This window comes from Apium graveolens, chromosome 7 (assembly GCF_009905375.1).
Source record: "Apium graveolens cultivar Ventura chromosome 7, ASM990537v1, whole genome shotgun sequence".
In the NCBI taxonomy this organism is placed as follows: Eukaryota; Viridiplantae; Streptophyta; class Magnoliopsida; order Apiales; family Apiaceae; genus Apium; species Apium graveolens.
Window position 1 is genome coordinate 199827338 of NC_133653.1, and position 10124 is coordinate 199837461.

A 10124-nucleotide genomic window follows, 5' to 3' on the forward strand; every position below is an offset into this window, starting at 1 on the left:
TGGAGGAGAGTGAAGTGCCCCCTACTAGTCGTAAACGTAAAGGAAAGACCTCACCTCCTTCCATATCTATTATTCTGGCACTCAAACCTCCCACTGACTCTTCTACTAATCATGCGGACATCAAGGCTAATGGTAAGCAAGTAAAAGCTCAGGGCAAGAAAAGTGTGAGACTCACTGGTCTTAAAACAGTAACTCATCCTTCTCAATGAATATTGGCACTTGGAACGTTAGAGGTTTAAATAAGAAATCTCATCAACGTAAAGTCAAGGACTTTATTAATGCAAATCAAATTTCTCTTTTGGGTTGTCTTGAAACAAAAGTTAAAATTACTAATAGTGCTGCAGTTTCAAAGCGTATTAATAGAAGCTGGAGATGGTTATTTAATTATGAATATCACAATAACGGCCGAGTGTGGTTTGGTTGGGACCCGATTGTATGGTTTGTCAAATTCCATTCCAAATCGGCTCAACATCTTACCTGTCAAGTTACTCATATTGAGAAGCAGCTTCATTTCACTCTTACGGATGTCTATGCTTTTAATAAGGCCCATGAAAGAGTCCCTCTTTGGAATAACTTACGACTGCTATCTCAGGATATCTCTTCTCCTTGGGTGGTTAGTGGTGACTTCAATTGCATCGCTGCAATGGAGGAAATGGCTTGTGGTAGAGAACAATGGACTCCAGATATGCAACAGTTTAAAGATAGTATCTTACAAGCTGGCCTTGCCCATCTTCGTACTATAGGGCCTCTCCTCACATGGTCGAACAAACGCCCTAATAACTTGGTCCATAGGCACCTTGACAGAATGCTTGGTAATGCAGCTTGGCTCCACGAATTTTCTGAAAGCTGGGTCCATGTTAAGACCAAGGGGATCATGGACCATACTCCTTTATTGTTCCACAAACCTATGCAACTTGAAAAGATATGTAAGCCCTTCCAATTCTTTAATTTTATGAGAGATATAATAGGGTTCCAGGAGGCAGTGATGCGAGGATGGGCCTATACTTGCTCTGGGGACCCGATGAGCATTTTATGCCGTAAATTAAAGGAGGTCAAGGTAGAATTAAAGACTCTCAATAAACAACATGGTAATCTTCACAGAAATGTTTCTATCGCTCGTACTAATCTGCAAGAAATTCAGGATGCCATTGACATGGACCTCTTGAACTCTGTCTTGTGCAAGTCTGAGTCGGAGGCTGCAAAAAATCTCGATAAATGCATTCAAGAAGAAGAAAACCTCTTGCAACAAAAAGCTAGAGTTGATTGGCTTCACTTGGGAGACAATAACTACAAGTTTTTTTTTAACCAAACCAAGGGTCGATGGAATAGGAACAAAATTTTATCCATTGAAAATAATAATGGTGAAATTGTGTTTGGTCGCCAAGCTGTTACCAATGTGGCTGTAGAATTCTTTTCTAATTCATTGGGGTCTCCTCCTCCTCTTCAAGAAATTGATCTGAGATCTTTACAGTGTGCTCAATAACTGACAATCAGGCGAGTCTTCTTTTGATGGGGATTACTCTACAAAATTATTCTCAGTACTCTCAAGACCATGAAGAAAAATAGTGCCTCTGGTCCAAATGGATTTAATGTGGAGTTTTTCCTATCGACTTGGGACATTGTTGGGGACATTTTTTGCAAGGCTTTTAAGCACTTCATTGATTCGGGGCAAATGAACCCTGGAATTAACTCCACTGCAATTGCCCTGATTCCGAAAACTTTAACCCCAACTCACATGAAAGATTATAGGCCAATCTCCATATGCTCTATTTCCTACAAGTGTATTGCAAAAATTCTTGCGAATCGTATAAAACCTCTAATGTCAACACTGATCCACTCCACGCAATCAGCCTTCATTCCTGGGAGAAGCATCTCGGATAACATTTTATTGGCTCAAGAATTATTTATAGGCTATCAACGTCAATCAGGTGTGCCTAGATGTGCCTTAAAGATTGACCTTCACAAAGCCTTTGACTCGATTACCTAGGACTTTATCTTTGATGCCTTAAACAAAATGCGGTTCCCTGATAAATTTGTGCAGTGGCTTAGGGCTTGTGTCACTATGCCCCGGTTCATCATCACTGGAAATGCAAGAGCCTCAAAATCAACCACCTTTTTTATGCGGATGACGTGCTGCTTTTCTCTCGAGGGGACAAAGATTCGATTCATCATATAATGAGCAGCCTCGATTCTTTCTCCAAACTAAGCGGTCTCAAGCCTAATATACACAAAAGCACTGTTTTCTTGAGCAACTGCACCACTGAAGTTGTGCATTGGTTCGATCAATATTATGGGGTCCCGCATGGTTCTCTTCCAGTGAAATTCCTAGGCGTCCCTCTCATCTCTTCCCAATTAAGCACTAATGATTGTATGCCTCTCATTGAGAGGCTGCTCTCTAAGATGGACAGTTGGACAAATTTTTTGCTCTCCTTTCCTGGCGTTTTGGACAAACCATTTTTTGCTTCCTAAAGGAGTTCATAGGCACATCCGTAAGCTCCTAACGAGGTTTCTATGGAAAGGAGATACTAAGAAAAAAGGGGGAGCCAAGGTAAGTTGGAAAAAGCTCTGTCTACCAAAATATGAAGGGGGGCTTAGAATTCGAGATCCAGAAGAGTGGAACCACTCTCAATTACTTTGCCATCTATATAAGATTGTATCCCGTAAGGACTCTCTATGGGTGCAATGGGTGCTCTCCACTCACCTCAAGCACTCTTCCATCTGGTTAGTGACCATGCCCAATGACTGCTCCTGGATCTGGCGTCAAATTCTTCAACTTCGTGATAGTGCGAGACGGTTTATTTCTTTTGACATTGGTAATGGTGCTAACACTTTTCTTTGGATGGACCCTTGGTGGCAAAACAAATGTCTTGCAAATCATAGCAATGACAACGTTTGTTTACAAGTGAGATCCACTATGACTGCAAAGGTTTCATCTATTATCAACTTGGGGACTTGGAGACTCCCACAGCTGAACTCAAGTCTTAACCATTTTAATCCAAAGTTAATTTCCTTGATAGACACTTTTAATTTTCCGGCCATTGATTCCTCAAAATCTGATAGAGTAACCTGGTGTGATTTAGATCTGAAAAGAATTAAAACTTGGTTCATTTGGGGCAAGACTCGATACAGAGGTCAGGAATGCTCCTAGAGTCCTGGTGTTTGGCACAACCTGGTGGTTCCGCGTTATGCGTTTTTGGAATGGTTAATCTGTCTAGGGTGTCTCCCAAATCAAGATAGACTAATCAGATTTGGTTTGACAATGGATAGCTTTTGTTGTCTTTGTGTATGTAGCCTCGAGTCCCATGATCATCTTTTCATTAGCTGCTCTTATAGTTCTTTTATGTTGCAGTCCATTTTCAGAAAATTAAAGATGACTCATGTTGGTTCCACCTGGGTGCAGCTCCTGGACTCTTGCCTTGCAGTGCAGCATAAAGCGTTAAAATCCTTGACCCTATTGTGCCTTCAAATTTTTTGCTATCATTCTTGGCGCGAGAGGAACGCTCGAAGGCATGACCAAAGGAGCTTTGGCCCTCTCAAACTCTTCCAAGGGATCCTAGTAGATGTTAAGGCTCGCATTTCTTCATCTGTATGGTTTAAAAAATCAGATTGTATCGGGCTCATTGCAAACTGGTAGTCCTAGTTTAGGTTCTTGCCCTATGTTGGTTTGGCTTTCTATCCTCAATCTTTTTTAGATTGATTATAGATAGTGGTTTCTAGGGGCCTATCCTAGAACAAGGGTTAATCCCTGTCCTTTTTGTCTAAATATACTCAACTTAGCAAAAAAAAAAAGATTTCGGAGAGGAATAGAGGATAGCAAATAACTAGATAAAAGTGGTAAGAGTATTCAAAGAGAATATAGCAAGATACATATATTACATTTCCAGCCAACTCTTAGCCAATTTTTATATAAACTAACTTTGTGAATTATTTTTGAACATCCCAGTACAAGCTAGCCCTTTAGCACATTTCCACCATGATACACATTGACCAACTACTTTAATTAGAAATTTCTCCTGAAAACTTAAACTCATCTCTACAATAGCCACCACTAAACTACTTCTGGAAAGGAGCTTCAGAATGCTAGCTTATAAAGCATAAGTTGTTGGTAGATAGAGTATAGACCATATACAAAGTGATGAAGTAAAAGGTCTTTGTGACAGTGTAGACTATGGAAAGAAGAGGAATCCAATGAAACAAAGTCTAATAGTGCCAATTTCTCAAAGAGGAACTCAAATTTTGTCATCAGGTCCCCGAGTTCGATATTAGATGAAGACACATATGTATATGTATAGAAAGTCAGAAAAACATAATTGAATTGAACTTGAAAATGTTACACTAAACAAAATGATTAATTCCGTAATTAAAGATTCATAATCCACTAAACAAAGTTCAGCATGCAATCTTACTCCAGCTGATAGCAGGAATAACAAAAGATTTAGTGGCGGTTCGGTGGGCGGCTGTTGGCAGCAAAGACCCTAGATCCCCACTCGAGCAGAGCTTGTATCATCCTTGTGACAAATCACTTCAATGAAGCAAAAACAATCTTTTTTTCTCCCGTTGCTGTCTCTATTGCTTCAACAAGATCTTCCTCACAGCAGACCTGAACAATTCAAGAAATGTCGGTGTCAACAATACTTTTTTAAAAAAATAAGCTTCACTGCTCTAACTTGTAAGTAAATGATACATTATGTATTAGGTTTTCTCGACTGACCTTAGTCGTCTAGCATTTGCCTTCACCATTGTGAATCGCATCAACCAGTGCGGTGTAGTTCCAGTTCTTGATCACATTGTATGGTCCATCATGGATCTCAACTTTAATGGTATAACCACCTTTATCAGAAAAATGATTTGATTCTGACCGCATGGCAACATTGTCGACACATCTTGAGCAGTAACCTTTTAAGTTTTAAGTTTTTTAAGTTTTTCTGTGTTTTTTGTTCACTAAATACAACTGCTTGCAATCACTTTTATTAATTCAACGGATTTAGGTTGAAATCATTTTTTAACATTTGGCTGTTTCCTTTTTCCCATTTCAGCAAATTCAAACAAAATAGATGGAAAATAGTGCACCATTTGGTAAAGAAAATTGGACATCTTAGGTTTAGTACTCACACCAGTAGTCACACCAGGCCCTGCTCTAAAGAGTACTACCTTCTCTTGTTGAGTTTAATTTTCATTTATTTTTACTTTCAATTTTTTTATGAAACACTATTTTAGTAAACATACATGAGGAGAAAACACAAGCAGGTGGATGCACACATGCTTGCAAAGACTAAAACCATCTCATAAACAAACAAAATTTAAAAACATTTGTTTGAAAATGGTGTATCTTATAAAGTTTGTTGGACATGCTATATTTTGAAAAAAAATGCTGAAAATGATGTAATGAGATTATGTTTTATGATTTTATGACAAATTTACTTTTGCTCTATTGATATTGACTTAGTATTTAAGTTATTATTGGTAGAGACAAGTTTAAGTACATTCTAAATTCAAATTTTTGACTAATTTTCAAAGGGGTTAAGAAGGGATTTAATGCTTGATCAACTATAACATATAACATATTTCTCTATTTTTTATTATCATTGCAGGGTGGAGTAAGCCATCTTATAATATAGCCAAAGTAAACTGTAACGGTGTGTTTGATAGGAATAGAATGAGCTTCTATAGGTTGCGCTATGAGAAACAGTAGAGGGGAGTATATTAAGGGGGCTAGGTATGGTAGTGCACTCTTTGTGGAAATTTGGTCCATATTTTAAGGGATAAAGTTGGCTTGGGAGAGAAGTGATACAAAAATATGTTGTCATACAATTTGATTCTCAAAAGGCAGTGAATGAAGTTAATAATATGAATCCAAAATTTTGCCTTGCGGAATTTGGTGGTGTTGATAAAAAATATGGAGAATGAGGCTTCAGAGTCATGTCACATTAAGCATATTTCTAAAGCTAAAAATGAGGTTATTACTGATCTTATATGAGAATGCTCTCAACTTGATGTTAAAGGTGGAGTCATGGAGGTTACTAGCTGTTGTCCCTGCTTTCATATAAAAACCATTTTTGTTGTTGATCTTGCATTATTGCCATACTTGTCCTTGTTTCTTCATGCCCTATTTGTTAGTTTATGTTTCATTCTAAGTCTCTGTTATGGTGAAACAAGATTGTAGTGGTGTATTGTTAAATATAATATATTATCATTTTTATTATTAAATAACTAAATCTATTCCACAGTGAAACATACTCGTACATTTAACATGACAATGGTTATAACATTAAGAGAAATGAGCAATAGAAACACAATGCTTTCTTTCTCAACAAGAGTAATAAACTAGATAATTTCATGTTTTTTAATAAATGTGTTAATGTGCACAAATGAGCATATTATAAGAATAAACAAGGAAATTACTGCTTTACACATAACCTATATATTTCATGCTCAATCTTAGCCATTGAATCTTAACTGTTTCAATCTCCAACGTTCATTTCAAACGTGCCCTAAACATAACTTCTTTTGGAACCCAAATCCATTTTGGGCGCCTATGTAAAGAGTCACAGTACACTCTTTTTTTGTTTTTTTATCATTTTCCGGCAACTAATCGCAAACAACTTGTAACGCCCGAGAAAAATTCTAGGAAAAATATTATTGATATAGTTATTGTTGATATAGTTAATTTGTTAGATAAGGGATCATCATCCGGCAACTACTGCGACCATTGGGGTTGAGTAATAAATAATGTTGTTTCCCATATTATTTAATGATTCCAGAATCTATTATTGTTTGCGATATTATTTAATGTTGGTTCAGTAAACAACCAATATATAAGGGTGACATATATGTAGTCTCTAAATTTGTCTACGTATAAAAACTCATTTACATCAGGTTCCATTCACCATCGTATAAGATTATTACAAATATTTAGTAAATACATCGGTTTTTCAGCACTCGATATATTTGTGATTGTATATACGCTGGCCGTCTCTAATCGGACGTAAAATAATTTTTTTAATTATTAAAAAAATAGTTTAACTAAAACTTAATAGTGGTCGGCCCAAATTTAGTCTATTCTTCCCAAAATCAAACTCTATCCATTATAACATCGCTCGAAAGAAACATTGGTCCTCGAAACCATCACACTTCATTCATGTATCAGAGCAATTTCCTAACTTACATTTCTGGTATGAAGTATGTCAATACTTAGGATTGAATATGTATACATAAATAGCCATGTAACAAATTTTTTCTTATTAATTTTTCCATAAGTTCTACCTAATTGGGTTTGTTAACTTCTTCATCGTAGACGGTTGCATTTGTTGTTTGTAATCTCCCTCCCCTTTCTCTCCCACTCCCTCTCTCCCTTCTTTCTCTTCCGTGCTCTTTCTTTACCTTCCCATTCGTGTCCCTTTGTTTTCCCGAATCTAATTATGTTACAAACAAATATATTTGGGTGTTGATTAAAATTTGATATGTAATCTTTACTAATTTGACACAATATGGAGTTGTAATATGGAGTTGTACGAGTAAATAATAAATTTATTATTTAGTTGGATCATTCATTATCTATTCTGTACCTAGTTTCTATGGATATCATCCCTAAATTCAATTTTGTATAAATAAATAATATTTGTATACTTAAATTAGTTGATTTTTTCCAGTTAAACTCTTTACTTTTGAAAATAATCACATCCTTATGATTGGATTATTTTTTAAAAAAATTTAAAAATTCCAAACTATAACCCTAATCCATACCCTAAATCGTAAATCCATACCGAGTAAATTATATATCTAAGAGTACTAACTATTCTTATGTATCGATTTAAGAACAACTTTATTATCAGCTAAATAATTGTGTTCTAAATAAATTATGGTGCATGAAGCACATAGATTTTAAACTCTTGAAATTTTTCATAATTTTTCAAATATATTAAACAAATATTTGAACTTTAGAATGTTATAAAAACAAAATCAAAATTCTCCTATAATATATGATACAACTGCTTGCAATCACTTTTATTAATTCAACCGATTTAGGTTGAAATCAATTTTTTACATTTGGTTGTTTCTTTTTTCCCATTTGAGCAAATTCAAACAAAATAGATGGAAACTATTGCACCATTTGGTAAAGAAAATTGGACATCTTAGGTTTAGTAGTCACACCAGCCGTGCTTTAAAGACTACTACCTTCTCTTGGTGAGTTTAATTTTCATTTATTTTTACTTTCGATTTTTTAATGAAACACTATTTTAGTAAACATACATAAGGAGAAAACACAAGTAAGTGGATGCACACATGCTTCTAAAGACTAAAAACATCTCATAAATAAAAAAAATTAAAAGCATTTGTTTGAAAATGGTGTATCTTATAAAGTTTGTTGGACATGCTGTATTTTGAAAAAACTGCTGAAAAATGATGTAATGAGATTATGTTGTATGGTTTTATGACAAATTTACTTTTGTTCTATTGATATTGACTTATTATCTAAGTTATTATTGGTAGAGACAAGTTTGAGTACATTCTAAGTTGACTAATTTTCAAAGGGGTTAAGCAAGGATTTAATGCTTAATCAACTATAACATATCACATATTTCTCTATTTTTTATAATCATGGCAGGGTCGAGTAAGTCATCTTATAATATAGCCAAAGTAAACTCTAAGCGTGTGTTTGATAGGAATAGAATGAGCTTCTATAGGATGCACAATGAGAAACTGTGGAAGGGAATAAATTAAGGGGGCTAGGTATGGTAGTGCCACTATTTGTGGAACTTTGGTCCATATTTTATGGGATAAAGTTGGCTTGGGAGATAAGTGTTACAAAAATATGTTGTCGTACAATTTGATTCTCAAAATGCGGTGAATGAACTTAATAATATAAATACAAAATTTTGCCTTGCTGAATTTGGTGGTGTTGATCAAAAATCTGGAGAATGAGGCTTGAGAGTCATGTCACATTAAGCATATTTCTAAAGCTAAAAATGAGGTTATTACTACTCTTGTATTAGAATGCTCTCAACTTGATGTTAAAGGTGGAGTCATGGAGCTTGCTAGCTGTTGTCCCTGCATTCATGTAAAAACCATTTTTGTTGTTGATCTTGCTTTATTGCCGTACTTATCCCTTCATGCCCTATTTGTTAGTTTATGTTTCATTCTAAGTCTTGTTATGGTGAAACAAGATTGTAGTGGTGTATTTTTAAATAAAATTATTTCAATGGCTATATATTTCATGGCTCAATCTTAGCAATTGAATCTTAAGCGTTTCAATCTCCAACGTTCATTTCAAAAGTGCCCTAAACGTAGCTTCTTTTGGAACCCAAATCCATTTTGGGCGCCTATGTAAAGAGTGACAGTACACTCTTTTTTTGTTTTTATCATTTTCCGACAACTAAACACAAAATTTTAGGAAAAATATTGTTGATATAGTTATTGTTGATATAGTTAATTTGTTAGATAAGGGATCATCATCCCGCAACTAGTGTGACCATTAGGGTTGAGTAATAAATAATATTGTTTCCCATAATATTTAATCCGTCCAAAATCTATTATTTTTACTTGAGGGACTCAAATGAATATTCAACACCTACGGTTAATTTGATAATTGACTCCTGCTATTTTAATAAAACCAATTGTTATGCTAATTGGTCCAAATTTTTAGCTTTTTTGTAAGAAAGGGTGTATATGTAATTATAATTTGTACTTTCTACATTTAAAATTTTAATTGATATTCCCTTAAGTAGTAAATTAATTCTTTAAAGTGATAAGAAGTATTTCATTTTTTTTGAGAAAAAGAATAATAGAGGAATAATTTGGCATAAGTATAGATACAAAATCTTGTCATCATTTTATTTTATTTTATTTCAACCTTTTTATTATCAAATTATTCAAATTTTTTTAAAAAAATTAGTTTTTGAAAATTTATAAAGTCTTTATTTTATAAAAATATTTCCTAAATATTTTGGGACTTCAGTTAATTTTCTTAAAAGGTGAGTTTTTAATTATTTTCCTAAATTGTATTTTCTTTTCTATTAAATGAGTAAATAGGAAATTATAGCTAAATTATAATTAATTAGAAAACTCTAGATTTATGTAGGGTGTTCTAGGGAATACTAACTTCTATGGTTAGCCATTAGATTAAT

The 10124-nt window shown here is 34.5% G+C and overlaps 1 protein-coding gene across 1 annotated transcript; it reads left to right on the forward strand.

The window, feature by feature from the left end:
* The first annotated feature begins 205 nt into the window (after positions 1–205).
* Positions 206–1483, forward strand: LOC141674337 (uncharacterized). The gene has a single exon (XM_074481065.1). It carries the CDS (start codon positions 206–208, stop codon positions 1481–1483), a length of 1278 nt encoding a protein of 425 aa, XP_074337166.1.
* Positions 1484–10124: the final 8641 nt, after the last annotated feature.